Source organism: Coturnix japonica, chromosome 21 (genome assembly GCF_054131305.1).
Source record: "Coturnix japonica strain WE chromosome 21, WE-NBRP24, whole genome shotgun sequence".
Taxonomy (NCBI): Eukaryota; Metazoa; Chordata; class Aves; order Galliformes; family Phasianidae; genus Coturnix; species Coturnix japonica.
Window position 1 is genome coordinate 5,922,066 of NC_140683.1, and position 18,496 is coordinate 5,940,561.

The 18,496-nt window shown below is 43.3% G+C and overlaps 1 protein-coding gene across 6 annotated transcripts; it reads right to left on the reverse strand.

Annotated features, from left to right (window-relative positions):
* Window positions 1-1,138: 1,138 nt before the first annotated feature.
* ADAMTS13 (ADAM metallopeptidase with thrombospondin type 1 motif 13) lies at window positions 1,139-18,491 on the reverse strand. Of its 6 annotated transcripts, none has more exons than XM_085521198.1 (30): window positions 18,352-18,491; window positions 17,978-18,044; window positions 16,887-17,167; window positions 16,543-16,684; window positions 16,026-16,162; window positions 15,532-15,615; window positions 15,321-15,445; window positions 14,846-14,992; window positions 14,396-14,530; window positions 13,696-13,846; window positions 12,914-13,018; window positions 12,421-12,572; window positions 12,245-12,308; window positions 11,597-11,723; window positions 11,233-11,378; window positions 10,332-10,452; window positions 9,603-9,683; window positions 9,160-9,341; window positions 8,652-8,787; window positions 7,246-7,375; window positions 6,853-7,042; window positions 6,019-6,133; window positions 5,791-5,920; window positions 5,402-5,581; window positions 4,650-4,854; window positions 4,023-4,335; window positions 3,547-3,693; window positions 2,890-3,066; window positions 2,367-2,551; window positions 1,139-2,094 (listed from the first exon to the last, which is right to left on the reverse strand). In XM_085521198.1, exons 1-30 carry the CDS (start codon window positions 18,424-18,426, stop codon window positions 1,936-1,938), a joined length of 4,389 nt encoding a protein of 1,462 aa, XP_085377324.1. In that variant the 5' UTR covers window positions 18,427-18,491; the 3' UTR covers window positions 1,139-1,935. The 6 variants fall into 6 exon arrangements, with proteins under 6 accessions (XP_085377324.1, XP_085377323.1, XP_085377328.1 ...); XM_085521197.1 differs by having other exon boundaries at window positions 6,019-6,136; XM_085521202.1 differs by having other exon boundaries at window positions 6,019-6,136; window positions 13,696-13,841; window positions 18,121-18,431.
* Between the last annotated feature and the right edge of the window lie 5 nt (window positions 18,492-18,496).

Sequence of the window (18,496 nt, forward strand, 5' to 3'; positions counted from 1 at the left end):
GAGCCCTAAACTCTCCTCCCAGAGCGAGATCTGAACGCACAAACTTCTGCATGGAAGTTTGGTCTGATAATGCAGCTCCTTTACTCTCATTATAGAGGGAGGTGGTGAAGAAATTGTGCCCTCGAGGCAAGAGGGAACCATTCCCCTTGATCTGAATGGAAATGGGCTTTTCTGACCTAGAAACTGGGAGCTAAAGTAGGACTTTGCAGATCAGAGATGTCCCAGTTGGCAGCGTGCTGGTATCCAAACAGCTGGTACAGTGAGACAGCATTGATTCTCTTAAATCATCAAAGCAACAGCTGTACATTTTGCCTGTGAACATGGAGAGTGCAGCCAGTAATCAGAGCCCATCTCTGCAGACCAGAAACTCCACATAGTTGATCTGGAACAATAAATAGCAATGAGAATTGGGATCCAGAGCTGAGGGGGAAGACGGATCCCATCTGCTGAAAGGTTACGAAGAAGAATGAACAAAAGGATTTCTTCTTTATTTCATTACTGTTACGTCTCTGGTTAGGCAGGAAATAAAGGCCCAGTGCCTGCATCACCCACACACTGCAGTGGGACAGCTGATATATTCAGCTCCTCAAGAATCTACTTTCTTGCTCTTCCAGGAACAGAACGTAAATCTGAAGGCTGGCAAGCAAAAAACCCAAACAAATCTGGGCAGAACTAGCAAAAATAATCACTAAGAAGACAGGAGAAAATAAGGTTTTGTGGCTGTAAAAAGACATCAGAGAATTCAATGGAAAGAAAGCAGAGGTAGCATTAAAACGTCTCAAGCAGAACCATTTATCTACCATGAAGTGTAGGCAGGTAGGTCCAGGCAGGCTCAAGGTTTGGAATAGACCTCTTTTGTAGGACATTGAGATGTTGATGAGGATGATAGATTGGTACCAAGATAGGGAACTGCTGAACAGGTTAAAAACATTAAATAAAAAGAACTTCAAATATATATTTAAGTCAATCTTGGGTGAATATTTACCGCTGCTCTAAAACACATCTTCCTGCTATTGTTTGTATCACACGGTCTCAACAGCTGCTCTTGACACAGTTCCTGTCCCATGGAGATACAAGTAGATTATTTGCACAGCTACTGTTTTATCTGAAGAAATATCTCTCGGCATCAAACTCATCATTAAGAGACAGGATTCTTTTATTTTCCCATAGAAAAGAAGTATTAGCACCACTGTTAGCTATGTAAAAGCAGAATCCTAGATGTGGTGAGCTGGGAGAGACCCTCTGGAGGTCATTTACTCCTCCCACACAAAGCCAATTGCCACCAGTCCTTGTTCAGGTTAGCAAAGACCTGAAAATAGTCCATGATGGAGATTCCATCAGCATTCTAGGTGACTTTTCCTAGTGTTGTACTACCCTTATGGTCAAAGAAAGCCGATTGCCTTCATACATTTCTCAAGCTGCTACAACTCAGGAGGACAAACCTTCTTACGCATCTTTGCCTTCTTTTTAATCTTCCAGAATTTCAATGGGCTTCATTTTCAATGGACATTTATGCTGCAGGAGAATAAACTTCACTGTTGAATCACAGTCATGACTACTTGTGGTATGGAGAGGTTCCTAAGTCACTGAGAAAACAAAACTATTGTCCTAAAAAGGCACAGCATATAAACAAAGCTGGACCTTGAGACTTCAGTGTCTGAGTTACTAATTTCAGACAAGATGCGTTAATACCAGTTAAAATGCCAGTAGAAAATGGACATTAGAACCATTTGTGAGAAATATTTGGTGGTTACATGCCTTTTGCATACATTTTCCAAGTATTAACTGAGATTCCAGCAGTCATTCGACTGCTCTGACTCAGTATATGGAGATGTAGGTATAAAAAGGTTAAATGACGTGCGTGGCATCAGGCAGTGACAGGTAGCAGTGATTGATTGGAGCACAGTCTTTTCAGTGGAGTGGCCCTGATCCCTTTTATTTGGGTTCAGCAGCATAATATTCAGCCCAGAAACTGGTTTGGTGATCCTTAATGTTTTCATGAAATTCAATTTCAGCTTGGCTTCCTGTTGATTGCCAGAAGAACTGTTGTTTCCCACGAAATACCATTGTCTTCATGGTGCTTACGTCGCGGATCTGGGTGAGGAAAGACCAAACCGTTATATCACAGCAGCCTACATCTCAAGTACCCACAAAATACCGGGGTCTTGCCAATTGGTTACTCAGGAGAAAAGCTGCCCTATTCAAATGTTAGAGCAAAATATGGTAGTCTTCTGTATTGCTCACATCTACATTTACACAACAGTCTGACCCTCCTGGACTTTGATCTCTTGATCTCCTGAACTGCTCTCTAATGAGCAGTTGGGTCCTCGCCCATCTAAACCACCTCCTATAAGTTTCCAACTCACCAGGATGTAATTAAAGTGTGTTTGGTTGCTCTCATGGCTCGGGTCAACATACAGGCCTCGGATAGCTATGTGATGCTGAGGAGCCACATTGATGAAGGTCCGACACACCACTTCTTGTTTTTGACCAGGTGATTGAGTAGGATTCACTATTTCACCATGGGGACCAAACAGCTGCTTGTCACATTCTGAGAAGGAGCAGAAGAGAAAATGATTTAGTGGAAGTGTCCAGTATCTCCAGGAAGAAGATGTTTAAATTAAAGGCAGGTGGAAAACATTCTCTAAGGATTTTCATCTGGGAACCTCCAAGTATCAGCAAACACGTGCAGGGAGCTTGCCTTTAAAACAGAAAGGTAGTCCATAAACAATATCCATTCCAGCATTCCTTGAAAAGGAGCTTATTAGCTCTTAGAGATGGAGCAAGGCTTTAATAGACTTCCATAGACAGACAAGACCTGTGGAACTCTGCAGACCTCATCACGGGTCCCTTAAATCTAAAGCAATAGTGAAGCTTCCTTGGTATTACCTTGGTAATACTTTTTGGTTCCATTCCTGCTGTTGTATTGAAGAACAACCCCATTTCCTGGCAGCAAAACACGCTGTTTCACAATCAATGTATTTGTTCTGGATTTTATCAGAGACAAAGTAAGCTTCCTGCAGCCCGTCCGCCACATCATTCGTCCTGAAAACAGCAAGACCTCACCTGGAATGGATGAGCACAGGGATTAGAAACACTTCAGAAACACTATAACACTAGAAACAGGTCAGTCTCCCATATTACATGGGCCAGAAATCAAGTAATTTCTGTGTCTTGTCCCTATCTTATCAAAATATTTCATAAAATGGTTAACTAATCTATCTGTACTGATTCCAACAAGAGGGTACGTCGCAGAGTTTATAACAGGCCAAAGGAGGAAGTTTCTTTAACCCGATAAGGTCCTTTAATCCTACATATACCAACAAAACAAATAAGATCATGTAGGGAGAGGAAAGATATCATCTTAAGTTAATCTCATCTGGCAAAGACTTTGTGAAACTGAAAAAACTTATAAAATGGTTTTAGAGATTATGCAGGCTCCATCCAAGACAGCAAGAACCACTCAGGGAACCAAAAGCATGCAGGAAAATGAGGTGCACATTTCCCAACAGTCCAGGTTAGTTCCCACTTAGCCCTGGGCAGTACCTGCACTGCAATTGAGGGAGCTCTCCAGAACATTGATTGTGATCTCCTCTCCTAGAGGACGTCCGATAGCAATAGTGCAGTCACTGCTCTCTACACCTGTCATGTTGATGACCCCACTGGTATTAAGAAAGAGCTTTCCACAGGCAGCTGTGCAACAGAGACAGATGAGAAACACATCCAGCTGTTAAAATACTGCACTCATTCCTCTCATGGCACCGTGAACAGATGAGGTGTATTCTGCACAGGAAGAGTCTGTTGCTGCCCCAAAGAGTCCCATGTCATAAGAGCCTTGTGAAGCCAATGGAAGGCAGTCATTGTTCCTGGCTTAGACAGCATGGAGAGCTCATGGCATGCTGTCCCCTCTAAGCAGAAGCATTCCCTTCTGTGCTCTTGTGTCTGTATGCCCATCGGATCACTGGAACCCCATCACACACAGTTAGTGCCCATCTGTACCTTATGGGTAGTTTGCTCCTCACCTTCACTGATCTCCTTCATCTGTTCCTGAGGGACAGCTGGCAGAGCAGATGAAGGAAGAATCAGGCCTTTGTATCTTGCCACTTCAGCATTTGCAGTAGTCATCAGATGCATGGCTGGTGTCACTGCCTGCAGTTCTGCTCCATGCAGATTTGTGCCCACCCCCTGCTCAGGACAGGGCCCTGCAGAGCAGCCACGCAGCACAATGGCCTTGGGGAAGCGCCTGCAGAAGATGGGGTTCACGTGCTTATGAGTCAGTCGGTTGAGGCAGAAATCGTGCCGTGTCTGAACACCATTCCCACATGAGGCTGAACACTGCAGAGTAAGAAATCCACAGGTCTTTATGCACGCATTCCAGCTAGTATTCAGAAATAAATAACACTGACTTGCTCAAGCACGATCCAGAATTCTGATCTTTTGCTCACTGATGCTGTTCTACCACTTGACTTTTCAGTTCCTTAGTTTCTTCATCTGTAAGATGGAAATAATGAAGCTGGCCCAACCTCCCAATTGACCCTCTAAGTTATATCCCTGATCTGCAGAAAAGCTCCCCCCAAAAAATCCAAGATCTGCATTTGAGAAGGAAAAATGCATGAGGTCATTATTACACAGCTGGATAAATGTGATACCTCCGTCCATTCACTGAAGCTCCATTCATAAGAACACATTCGGGTGACACAGGGAATGGTGGTAAGGGGCTTCTCTGACACAGGACATGAATGTTGCTCCAGCAAAACCTCTTTGCCTTGCTGAATCTGCACACAAGTGACCAGCTGAACAGATAAGCCAAGCCCACAGCTGGAGGAACAGGGGCCACCTGGGGTTACCTTCCATCTGACAAAGGACAAGGAGGGGAAAAATCAAGTTAAGGATGAAACCCTACCCTCTGCTGGTTCTCACCACAGAGAAAGTAATGCAGCTCCCTCGTCCTTCTCTCCTTTCTGCTTCTCAGCAGCTTTCTTCACCCTTCCACCTCACACATTTGCTGCCTAAGTATTTACAAGGCAGCCTCTGAAACAAGGTTAAGAATAGGTTTGGTGTTGGGTGCAAAGGAAGGGCATTTTACAGGGAACCCACAGACTCCAAATATACATTGAGTCTCACTGCACGTCCATTACAGTTTCCCCCAGGGTGACATACACAGGCTTAACAACAAAAATAATCATATCTTCCTCCAAAATGCACACCACTCTGAACAGCCAGATCAGAAACCAACTCAGGGTTAGCTCATCCTGGGAGTGGCATCCTGTAGCATGCAAAACCCATAAAACTCAGATACCAGTAGCTTCCAGTCCCCATTTTACAATCCTAAGCCACAGCCCAGATCACACCACACACATTTACAGACAATTGCTCATGTGGCCCATGTGACCATTTTGACCTTGGGGGGCACGGCTCCAAGTTACACATCTCCTGCTCCTCTGGACGAGGCAAACCATCACACTGGGTGTCCGCAACAATCTCTTCTTCCTTCTCTCTGGTTTCCCTTGCACAGTATAGGATCTTCTGCATCACACCTCCTCCACAGCTTACACTGCATGAGCCCATTTTGTAATGCCACCTGGGAATAACAGCCACCAGTGAGCGTCTCCGACTCTCACCCATCTTCCCTGGAATTTGAATCCAATTCTATCAAAGTACACCTGGAATTCTGTTAATGCACACATACACATTTGCTGATATCTGAGTGCTACCATTCACATCACTGACTGCAGTCTGCATTGCTGTAGTCCCTAAGAGAAGTGCAGTGTCGCCAGGTAACTGCTTTACCTTGGTGGGCAGGGACTAAGATTGCAGTCTTCCAACCTGCTCTCCGGCTTTGCCACTGGATGACAGTTTTCTTCTTGGGTTTTTTCTTTGGTGTCAAAAGCCACACATACGTACTGTATCTGAGTCTTACCTGGAAAGAGGGGAAAAGAAAAACCACCCCTACTGCATGACATACATGCTCACACCTACAGCAAGGTAATGTTTACTTGCAGCACTGAAGGATCTCACCTGTACCACAGGACACTGAACACTCTCCAGCTAGAGGGCTCCAGACATAAACACTCTGATTTTCCAGTTGGATATGGCCAGGTGACTCTGGAGTCTGAAGCAAGCCTGTGTCTTCCTCCTCAGAACAGAGCAAAAAGAACCAGTCTGACATTGACCCCTGTTCTCCCAGAGGTCCTGATCTAATGAAGGCAGGGGATGCCTCCAGATCAAATTCACAGTGTATTAAAAGGCAACATATTTAAGCACTTTTTCTGTGTTTTCAGACCATACAAGTTTAAACACCAAGAATAGCTAAAGACACCCAACAGCCCAAAGCCAACCTACTTCACACTACCTGAGGCTGAATGGAGATACCTGAGACTGAAGAGAGATGCCTAAAGCAGTCTCTTCCCCTATGTAAGTGTAAACCTGGCAGTGGCTCTCCACAATGGATTTGGTGCTGAGAAGCCCTCTTCCCTATTGGCAATCTTCCCTCCCACATCAGAACCTCCCTGTTTGACAGTGATGTATTTATCAGTGCAACAAAGGTTATTTGAGTTTCTGAGTTTATTTATTTATTTATTTATTTTGGGCTCTGAGGAGAAACAAAGATGGAATGTAGTCCACAGCTGCCATAAACAAGTCACTGCTAGTAACTATTGAATCCAGCAACATAAATTAAGAGGGACAGAGCTTTCTAAAGTCACAGAATTAACCTTTAATTGGACAAATGTCCATTGTGTAAACCACCCTCCCAGACTCCACTGATAAAATAGTTCCTTCTAACTGATAGCCTCGTGTTGATCACAAGTGCAAAGCTCTCGGGTCACCTGAATGCCAAGCTAATAAACTCACTTTGTCCCATCCCAAAGGGCAGACATTAACTATACACGGCACAGTGGTGAGTGGTTTTTCTTGTGCAGAACATAAGCTGTCATCCACAACAGTCTCCAATTCATTATGAAACAGAACACAGGTCAAATTCTGCTGGGCAACACCACTTCCACAGACAGCAGAACATTCATCCGTCTGAGATACCTTCCACCTAAATGGGAAGTAATTGTATCAACTTATTTCTCATCCGAATCATAGAGGTTTATTACTTATGACATCTGTTGCTGAAATGGGTCGAACAAAGTATCCAGCTTCTGTATTTCAACAGCCTATTCTGGATGTGACAGAGAATGGCTGCTGGGAATTTAAGTCCTTGCACAGTGAGAATTCAGCTTAGCTTCCAGGAACACTGACCTGTACGGGCATGGTTCCATGGCACAGGGTTCGAACCCTGGAAGGGGTTGTAGGAGTTCCAAACACAACCGATTTTCTGTTATTTCATTCTTCTTCTGATCAAAGCACACGTGGTTCACCCGTCGTGTACCTTGGATGTGAAAGAAAAAGGAAGGGAATTTATAAACAATGCAAACAGTTCACCTCTGTTCTATGAAGATCCTGTAGTTTAACCAAATTATCTGTGTAAGAAAAAAATGGTATATTTGAGAAGCAGACTTCCTATTCAACTCATATTTCTGATGTGACTTTTCCTCAAGAATCTTCAAGTGATTTTCCAAGACAGCCATCCCAGAAGATGAGAAGTTTGATGGATAATCCACCATCAAGATTGAAAGATTGCTTACACTGGCCATTTGCAAGAACAAGGTTATCAATCATAATTTGGTCCAATTACTTCTAACGATCTTGATGTCTGATTGATGAAGGAAAGGTTGCTGGAAAGAAGCCCTAGCAGTCAGTCATCGGACTTCCTGTAGAAATAATCATGATCCTAATGTTTATTGATGAGGAGGGCCTGAATTCAGCTTTCAGCTCTCAAGACACAATTTTCTCTTGGATTCTCAATGTTTTCTGCTCTTTAAAGTCTCATTACATTAGCTGGGAGGGCTTTATAGCATTTTGATTTCTCTAACTCAGGGTTTCAGCAGTCACTTCACCTACAGGATCTACTGCAGAATAAGCAGTCCAAGCATAATTAGTCTTAAAGCATGACTTCTTTAAGTGGTGATTAAAGTATTTACTGACTTCTTGTCATAAATGTCTTTGAGAAACTTGCCAGTTTCACTCGTACTGTCTGGTAAACAAGATGTCAACCCATCTACCAGAGTTCTGTCACAATCTGCATTATGATTTCTACAGGGAGACAGAAAGGATTAGCCATGACACAGGAATAGAATTCTAAGAAGGAAGCTGCATAATTAGCTCTGAGGTTTTAACTAGACACCAGATACCATTGTGGTCTCAGATGTTTGATGTTCAACCAACTTCAAATTACAGCCTGAAGTAACTTTGAAAAATCTGAGAACATTATTTAGTCTAAAAACCAGAAGGTAGGCCAAAACCTATCTAAAAATCCTCTCCTGAATCAAGCATTTCCAATAACATTTGGATGATTCAGCTCATTTGCCAATCTGTTCATTTAATTCAGATCCTGTACCACTCTTTTCCTCTATTTGCTTTAGCACTGGCAGCTGTAGTTCGCTGTCAGTTATTTGCTCTACATTTAATTCCAGACATTTAATAACTTCTAAGTAAGTATCTAACACTGATAAGTCACATCCATTTCTGAAGAACTGGGTGAATATCAGCCAGCCAAATTAAAAGCCTATTCTGACCTTCATAAGAAGTAAAGTTTCCTGCCTCACCTCCTCCACAGGTCACTGAACATGGTCCCTGCTGAGGAATCCACCTATACGTCAGATTCTCTTTTGGCACAAAGTAGCTGAAGGTGATGTCTGGGTTGGTGGCATCGCCATATTCTTTTGCATACCGTCTATAAACCTTATGAAAGAAAAGGTGGTGGTCAATACACAAATCAACTCACAATCATTTCTCGGGAGAGACATGAGAGAGGATAGTCCTTCATTCTTATCCAATCCTGAGCCTCAGTGCTACAACAATCAGTTCTCCCCACGTACAGTTAGAGTGAGTTCTGTGCAGTAGGCAGTGGAAAAAAAAAACAGATTAAGCCAAGCAAGGCAGCACGCCCTCAGCATTACCCAGGTAAACGACCCATTGCTCTTACTGAACACCAACTCCAGCAGTCTCGGGCACAAAGCCCACTGCATCTCAGCTGTCTGCACTCAACAGAGCCACACTAACTCAGTCTGGCCAGTTCTGACCAGCCCCTTTCCAACTCCGGTGTTTATTTACCTGTATTTCAATTTCTTCTTGGGTTGGCCCATCCACATGGATTTCCTCCAGGCTTGGCAGGTTGTCCTTGGTGAGAAACACTTTGTATTCAATCTGTCTGTCCTCCAGAACTGAGGGATAGGTGACATTCAATGAGTTTTTTCCCCTTCCAGCAACCACATATTCACCTTTAACCTTCACAGCTAGAAGAACAAAAGTTGCAGTGAGGTTAAGCGATATGGTGCAGACAGAACCCCTCTACAGACTGCCCATTTGCTAGAAACCAGTCTGATTTAAATCAGATATCCCAAAGAGTACGGCTTCCATCAGGTGCCAAAAGAGAGCATCTCACAAACAAACTAAGTGCATAATCCAGAACTTCCCTTGCAGACTTTGTCTGCTTGTTTTCACAAACTCGTTTGAGCTTTGCCTGCACTCCCACCTCTCAGTTTCATTCAACTCACCCAAGTGTGTGAAGAGCGGTCTCTGATTGATAACATGGACTGAGGTGGCATTATAAGGCAGGGACAAAAATGTAACATACTCTGAAAAGGTGGAAAGAAAGAATATATGGTCATGTTCCCCTCCTGTACCAGCGTTGCCTTATTAGCAAAATGTTTCTTGAACAATAAGCCTTGTAGGCAGCAACAGGACTCACTGCAAGTAGGGGTTACGTAGGCAATGTTCATTAAATAAAGATACAACAGCAAAGAGCAGCAGGCTTAAATTCACACTGACCTTAGCTCTATCAGTTTGAACACAACAGTAATGATGGAAAGAGACAACATAACAACTGAATTCTCTGTTCTTTTCTCAGCTTTCTTTTGTTCTTTCTATGTTTTCTGCTACAAGGTATGTGTGATACTAAAAGAGCCAAACCCATTCTCTAATGGATGTTTATGCTCTCAGGCAGCGCCTGATAGAGCTCTCAGATCCCATAAATGTTCAGGACTAACAAATGGCTACATTTCTTGTCTCTATCCACTGTGAAAAGAAGTCACCATGCCCACACAACGGTTACACCACTGTTACAGACCTCAGCTGCTTTCTCTGTTGGCTATCCAAACTCCATCACCATATGTTCCATAAAATAAGTGTAAGCAAAACAGAAAAGAGAGATCACAAAGAAGTTTAAGAGCACCTAATATGCTCTACATCTCCTACAAGTAGCACTGAGGCTGAGGACCACACACCTTTAGCTTTTCCTTCTGTGTAAGATCCACTCACTTCCATGCAGGTGGTATTATCACCCCCACAGACCTTGCAAGAGTCCATTGCCTTCTTGGAGCCCATCTGACCATCACACCCGAATGCCTAAGCAAAAAAGAATGTCTGTCAAAACTGGCTTAATTCTGAGAAGAAAGCAAGCAAATGAAAGCAACGTTACCTGAATTCCTCAAACTTTCTTTCTTATCTGTGATTTGAATTTAAGAAGACAACACAGGCAAAGTTACTTTTACACATAAGTCTGAGTTTGTACAGCCACATACAAAACCAGGGATTGGAAAGTCTTAGCTAAGAGCACAGGAAAGTTTCATTAATTGTGTGACATCTTCTTTCCCATAAGAAGCAGCCCAGAAAGATTTCTCCTGAGATCTAAACCCCCCAAATCCACACCCAGCTCACATGCTTCAGTCTGGCCCTGAATCCCACAGAGCTCAGAGCAGAGATTCTATCCTCATTCCCATGAACAAGAGAAATTCACACAAAGCTGCAGGAGGATCTCAGCAGGCTTAGCAGCAAAACACGTGCAGCCGCTGAATTTATGCTTGAGGCTTTGGATGCTGCACATATTTATCACTATTGCCAATGAAACAGCAGATATTAGAATAGATTATGCCGATGCCCTCTGCTGTTCATTAGCTGGAAATACATTCCAAAGCATTCTGAGCACCAGGAGAATCTGGGGAGTGGGGTGGAAATTAACAAGTATACCTTAGGAATGTAAAGAAAGAACACACAAAATGACATGTTTATCTTATCATTATCTTATTTTGGAAAGGATTTGGTGTGTTTCTTTCCTTGGATCCTGCTCAGCTGATTCCTTTAGCACAGATTACATCAGTGCTTCACCTGGATTCCTCAGTCACTTACTCTGCAGCTTCCTGCTACACACAGATGGAAAGTCCCATCTTCAGAGTTATCAGGCTCACATCTGGTTCCATCTCTGAAACTGTCCTCACGGCTTACCATGAATTCCTCTGCAATGGCCCTGCACATGTGCTTGCACTGCATGTCCCCTGGAGGAGGCAGACAGGAGGAGCAAGTCATTACTCTCTCAGGAGGACACAACCATCAAAGAGTAAGAAGAAGCTAGGAAGAATCTGTCAAAAAGAGTATCTAATTTTCACCTGGAAACTAAAAGCATCATTAAAATGGCCTTTTGATTCAAAAGTACAGTCAGGCCCATTTATGTTTTACTTCACAAAGAAACCAGGGTTTCTCAGCCTTTTCTTACCTTTGGCAAAGCCAACAGCAGAAGTCCAGTTGTAAAAGGATGGCACTCCTACAGTGAGATACAGTGGCTTTAAATTTGTTGCTGCACACTGTTCAGCCATAAAGTCAAGCTGGGTCATCAGACAGGCCTACATCCCAGAGAGAATTGTATAGATAATGACAAGAGGTTACTGAGCACAGAATCTCAAGTAGCATTTCACCCACTAGCTAGGGGCAGAAAGCAGTGGCTGGTAAGTAAAACAGTAGAATGACTATAAATAAAGAGCACCACTTCAAAGTGAGGCTGTAGGATATGCAAAGAACTGCATTCAGATGATGCTCTTTGCTGCTTATTAAAAATAATAATAATAATAATAATAAATAAAAGATAAGGAAAATGGGACTAATATAAGAACGTCCCTCCAAAGAAGATTAGCATTAAATGAGTCTCTATTTCATCAGTGTCTGTCCTACTATAAGGGTGTAGAGAGAAATGCTTCGTTACATGTGAACAATGCAATTAAATAACACTGTTGTCTTTAGACACAGTGGAACAAATACATCAGGCAGAGGAAGGCAGTATGTCAGATTTTAGTCCTCCTTCCCACAGCTTTCAAAGGGTTCAGCAGCATTAGGAGAAAAGCTCAGAAGGTGCAATCAGCTGCCAAACCTGAGTATTGCACATCTCTGCTTGAATGCTGGCACCCTGGCACTCCTTCCCTCCAAAAGCAGGCCTGAAAATGACAGGAAAAGAACTCTTCTACAGCAGCAGGCTCATGCCAAGCAAAGCTCAGACTCCTTGGCTCTGAAAGGGACCTTTGCAAACTGCAGATCCACACCTCTTACCTGGGGTTATTACAGAACCGCTGCCTTATCTGAACTCCACCTCCACAGCTGCGGGAGCAGGAGGACAATGGGCTCCAGCTGGACCACTGGCCATGGACTACAGCCATGGGGTTTAGTTCTTTCAGAGAGCTGCACTGTCCCTTGAAGCACCACTAAGACCAAGAATACACAGAATTGGCAGCAGCACCCCATGAACACAGCAGCTCTGGCATCTACAAGCACGGCATAAATCTCCATCTTTAGGCAAGCTAGTCTGTCACAGAGAATCCCAAGATGAATGAGGTACTTTTTTTCACAAGAGTAGAGTCCCATTCTTAATTATAGTCTAACATGAGGTCGGACTTATCTAAATAAATAAATAAATAAATAAATAAATAAATAAAAAGCTGATATATCATTTCAAGTAGAAAGCAAAGCTTCCTGGCCAAGAGACAGCAAACCCTGCAGCACCCACATCCAGTTCTGATTATTCAAGCATCAGCAGCCTCCTTACCTTATTGATGCCACACTCAGTACCGTCCAAGAGGGGAACAAGAAGCCGAGTACAGCTGGTTTTGTCTCCTGGTTGTACATGGCATGAGAGAACCTTACATATATCCTGGTGTGACAAGAGAAATAAGGAGGTCAAAGAGGAAACTCATCAACATCGCAGCCCCAAAAGCTGCTCAGTGTATGTCCCAGATGTTTGGTTACCCCACTGGTATCCAAAAATGCAAGCAGGTTCCTTGATTTCACTTGCTATTAGGGAAAAGTTGTGGGTGCATCAAATGACCAGCAATACCAGCTGTAATGCTAGAAGAGGATCAACTAAAGCAGTTAAAATTTCACGCAGATTAGAAATCAGTGCTTCCTCATTAACAAAACGTGTCCAGATGGCAGCTATTAGCCATGCTGCATTTCTCAGCCATGTAGACTTGCACAACTGCAGGGAAGCTGAAGAGATCCAACAAACAAGAGCTACTCAAGATAGGACCCAAAGCTGGGATCCCTAAAAACCCAAGTAACACAGCACTAGCACTACCAAACCCAGTGTGGACAGAAGGTTCTGGGCACTGCGTAAACCTGAAAGGAGCCTTATGTAGACAATGGCAATGATAGAGAGAAGAAAAGCATTTTAGAAACCTTTTAAGGTTTGCTCTTTGCCAAAACGATCTGTGGCAGAAAAGTACCTTCAATCCCTTCATAATAACATCCCTAGCTCCCTTCTCCTGAATTCTAGCTCCCAGAACATTTCACTGCTACCCCCAACAAGACACGCAGAAACTTTCTACCTACAACATTGCTGTCAGCGAAGGTGCACGCGGTTGCAACACTCCCAAAGGCTATTTTACATTGCTCATCTGCTCCATAGTACAAGCCAGGCTTCCATCCAGGGATGCTGCCGTCCATGTCCGGCAGGTCATTTAAGCAGTTTGTTTGGCCTGTGCTGATACAGACATAAAAAATATCACTTTCCCAGCTGTGCATAGTAAGGACAATGACATGTTTGCAAACTTCTGCTGAGTTTCATTCTGGGAGTTGGCTGTTGCTTTCCCAGACAACACATGCTTACTGTGGGCTGTGATAGATTTAGCTGCAGCAGCTGCCTGGAGATGCTCTCAGTTCCCCACTGCTGAAGTTAAAACAAAAATCCATGCTTGTTCAACCAGACAGCTCACAGCCCACAGTGTATGCTTAAACCTAGATTTTCTGACATGTTAAATAACATTTCCAAGCTGAAAAAGTGTCTGAGGAGTTCAAGACAGCCCAGGTCTGTTAGTCACTAACCAAAGTAATTTCCAGGTACTTGAATCAAAGACTGGGTTTAACTTCAGCAACAACCTCAAGTGATAAGAAACAAACAAATGAGTACATCACAGTTACTCATTTTCTAAGAAAGTTCTGTTTTATTCCTTGTCCTTCCCTGCTCTTTCCTAAGCTGGCAGCACAGGGAAGTGCCCCCATACATGCACACAAAACTCAACCATTCCCTTACCTGACAAAGGCCAGGAATTCTTCTCGGCTACACTGTGACCAGATGAGGTCAACACTGTTGTGGTTTCCTGCTGAACCCATGATGTAACCTCTGCTGCTGCACTGATTCCCTTCACCATCATGGGGGATGCCAAGACTGTAACAGAAAGAACACTGTGCCCTGAGAAGGAACCCAGAGATTTCATGCTCCCATAGCACCTCTGTTAACAAACTATCTAAGCAAGGGCCAAGCTCCCTCTGCAGAGCCTTTTCTTCTACAGTTGTCATGAAAGCTTGTAGTTGTCCCAGAACTTGCAGAAATGCAAGGAACTCTTAATGAGAGTTTTAAATAATCTACAAGAAACCCAATGTTATGATAAGAGATCCTTGTCTTTCTCTTGAATCCTTTAAAATAGAGAGTGTTTTCCTCTGAATAAAACACACTGTGCTGCTCTGGAGTTTTCCTACTGACCTGTGCCCAATCTCGTGGGCTATGGTGACTCCCAAGTCAAAGCCAGTGTCCTGGGTAATAACACAGCTCCAGGAGGAGGAGCAGACCCCACCTAACTGAGTCACTCCACGTAGCTCCTTGTTCCCATCAGGTAACTCCAGATCAAACCTAAAGTAAGGGAGACACATCCAGAAGTAAAAGCAAAGAACCACTGCAACTAATAAAGTCAAGACTAGATATATAATACCAACTTATTTGCACTTTTCTGACCTAACTTTACTGCTAGCTAGCATTTCTTCTGGGAATACAGAACTCCCTTGGGCAGGATGGTAGGAGTCCCATGAATGCTAAACTACACTAAGGACAGGAGAATCAACCCCAAACAGAAGAACTGACTCATTTTCAAAGGCTCTGTGCAAATCAGTGTCACTGTGCTGGTGACTGGACAGCAGTTGCCTGACTTCCAGCCTCTAAGAGGGTATGAGAATTACAGTACCTGGTCACATACAGGACGATGTCGGCATGCTGGGGATCAGAGTCATTCTGGGGGTTGACCTTCTTGCTCCACTCACAAACACTGATCAGCGAGGAGGTGATGTTTGTTGTGATATTCACATTAATCTACAGGTAAAGCATATGTTTGCACATTGCATACAGGCTTAGCAACCCACCCCAGACAATGCTAGGACAGAATCCTCCCTGCTTACCTCCGGCTCCTTCAAAACGAGCATTTGCATCAAATGAACCCTTAAATGAGCACCCAGTGAGGCATCTCGCAGCAGTTCTGCCCCCTGTCAAGTGATAGAAAGGATTCCATCAAATAGTCACCTCAGCGACTCTCAGTATCTGCTCCCATTTACAGGAGTTTACTCACTAAAAAGGTAACACATCTGGTAAATATAAGGACAAAAACAAAATCACCAGGATGTGACGTGTATAAACTCTTGCCTGATATTACATATGGAATTAGATTAGTAATGGAATGAAGATCTTCTAACATTCACTTTTACTCATGCTGCTCCTTCTATAAAGGTAAGCTTGCTGTACAGTCCAAAAGAGACACAGAGGAACACCCTACAAGTAAGCAGTGCCCTGATAGGAGCAGAGAACTGCAAAGACCTCTGAAGGAACACTCACAGAACTGAATCTGTTAGCAACACTGGGAGAGCTCACAGCAATCCAAACAGAAAGCTACACTCACAATGTTCAGGTTGGCAAGAATATATCGCTCTGTGTCCTCTTGGTGGTACATGTAAACATCAGGACCTGCTACAACCATCAGCTCCAGATGTTTGACAGTTCCATCAGCCCTCTTTTGTAGGCGAGAAGCAAAGTGCCCTGCAGAACAACAGAAAGAGACACAGAGTTTAAAATGCCAGGCAGCATAGAAGATTCTATAAGTCCATTCTCTTTTCCTGAAAGACTAAAATACTTCTGCTAGAAAACCATTTCTGTGGTTACTTGCCTAAGTTTCCCATTTCAGATGGTTTCTTTCCCCTGTCTTCATCCTTGATAACAAGTTTGTATTATCAAAATAATAAACACCTAATGGAAAATGCACACTATTTACAACTCAGCAAGGTGAGTAACACACATCAAGTACAATCATATACTTGCAGATGCAAACCTTCTTCTTTCTCCTCACTTAAACAACCACACTACCAGAAGACAGTTTGTCAAAGCAGAACCACCCAGAGCTTTCTCTCCATACATCTTACCTCTTGCTTTTTTTGCCCCTATTGCAGCTTGTCTGAAGAGAATGTGGGGTCTGGAGAAGCCAAGATCCTTCAGCAGGGCCGTATCTTTTCTTCTGACAGGCCTGATGTGAATCTTTTCTTCATCTGTAACAATGACTCCTTGCTAGAGGAGATGAAATTCCACCTCTGAGTTATTGCAAACACTTGCTACAATGGAGAACCGTGTGCCATATCCTTCCTGTTTCTTCTTAGTAACACTCAGACTTATTAAATGGATGGTTCGCACGTGTTTGGGGTTTCAAGCTGCAAGCCTGAAAAGGCTGTAAACGCTGGCAGAAAAGCTGATAAGTTCAGTGCATACTCACCAGCTGCCCTTCACAGTAAGTGACTCTACACTCAGCCCCAGGAGGTGCCAACAGATTTCCACCTGCAAAGCAGTTGCCTGAGAATCGCTTTATTAAGCTAAAGGAAGAGTTCACCACTTGGCTGATCACAAAGGAAGAGGAAAGGAGGGTATGGTCCTCTAGAAATTCGAAGGTGAACACTTCTCCCCAAGCCTTAATGGAGCAGTGCTGGATCTGACACATCAGCCCAGTCTGCTCTTCTTTACAAGGGCAATCTGGCTGAGCAACAACAAACTCAGGTACTGAAAGACACAAAACAAACAAACAAACAAAAAGAACAAGGGAAATAGTTATGAAAAATAACAATACATGGAAAAGAAATGTAATGATCTGCCTTCTTAGGAAAAATTATTCTCTGAATGACAGCTATGGCCTCATTTTGTCAATAGGCAAAGAACTTCATCTATTCCAATGTGAGTACTCAGACTGGGAACAGACAATAGCTCTGGAACTGGCTCCTGAATGACCTGTGCTTCTCTCCCTCGTCAATGAGAACAGTTCATTTGGCAAAGGCTGAGATAGATTTGCTCCCTCAGACGTTAAATATTACTGAGAATTACCATAACCCGAACAGAGGTGCTGGGAACAGCAGTAGGTGAACTCACAAAGTGACAGCATCCTTGCTTTAAGAATGTGACAGTTCAAAATGTACCTTTATGCTGAACTATCCAGAACAATCCAGACCTAGAACGTTCCACCTGTGCATTTCAAAACGTTAACAAGTGCACTTAAAGCTGTTCTCAGTCTATGCCTTCCCATTCAGATGACTTAGATCTGTTAACCTTGTCGAAAAATACTGGTACAGAAAATAAGGACCACGGATGGAAAAGATTTATCACAGCTCCTTAAGCAGATTTTAAACACTGGCCCAGTTCTTCAATTGCTTACACACTGAGACATGGATTACCTCACCGAGCAACGCAACTCAGAAATGCTAAATACTTGTCAGAGCAGGGTTAGTTAATAAGTGTTCTTAGCGTTATCAAATGTACGGGATTAGGAATAAACTGACAAATGTGTTCCAAAATCAAGAAGGAAAGAGCTCTGCATACCATCAGACGCTGAGCTGGTTCCAAAATAAGAGAAAACATCGTCTGCATCCAAAGCTCTGAGAAACCTCTGCAAGAAGAAGGATAGCTTTACGTTTTTTAGGGAAAACAAATGGACACAAAGTTATTATTTAACCGAAACGAACCTGGAAGGGACGTCAGCAAACAATTTAACAAGTATGGATGCCAAGGTCTAATGGTTTTATTTTGCACTAAGCGTACGCTGCACAACGGCCACCCGGAGGAAATAGCTTTATCTTCTTGATTAGTGAAGTCTGATACATCTTGGCTTAGAACACGGTGTGTTTTCTCTTCTTTTTTTCCTAGAAATAAAACAAGGCTTCCTGGAAACGGAGCTTTCTGGAGGTCAGGCTTACCTCTTGGAGGATGGAGGGCCAGCAAAACCCCAGAGGGAACATTATGAGTACTCGGATGGTCAGACTGATGATCATGCTGGAGGGACTGCAAGCAGTGCTGCAGAGCAATCTCTGGCCCAGGGGTGATTAAAATGCTTGGTCTGAG

Bases quoted from the DNA above. Each gene is read 5' to 3' on its own strand.
- ADAMTS13 (XM_085521197.1), bottom strand. From the start codon at position 18,426: ATGATCATCAGTCTGACCATCCGAGTACTCATAATGTTCCCTCTGGGG. The intron at 11,724-12,244 runs GTTTGGCAGCTG...TCTGGGATGTAG, and splicing joins CAGAGATGTGCAATACTCAG to GCCTGTCTGATGACCCAGCT. The intron at 5,582-5,790 runs GTAAAGCAGTTA...TGTTATTCCCAG, and splicing joins CTTAGTCCCTGCCCACCAAG to GTGGCATTACAAAATGGGCT.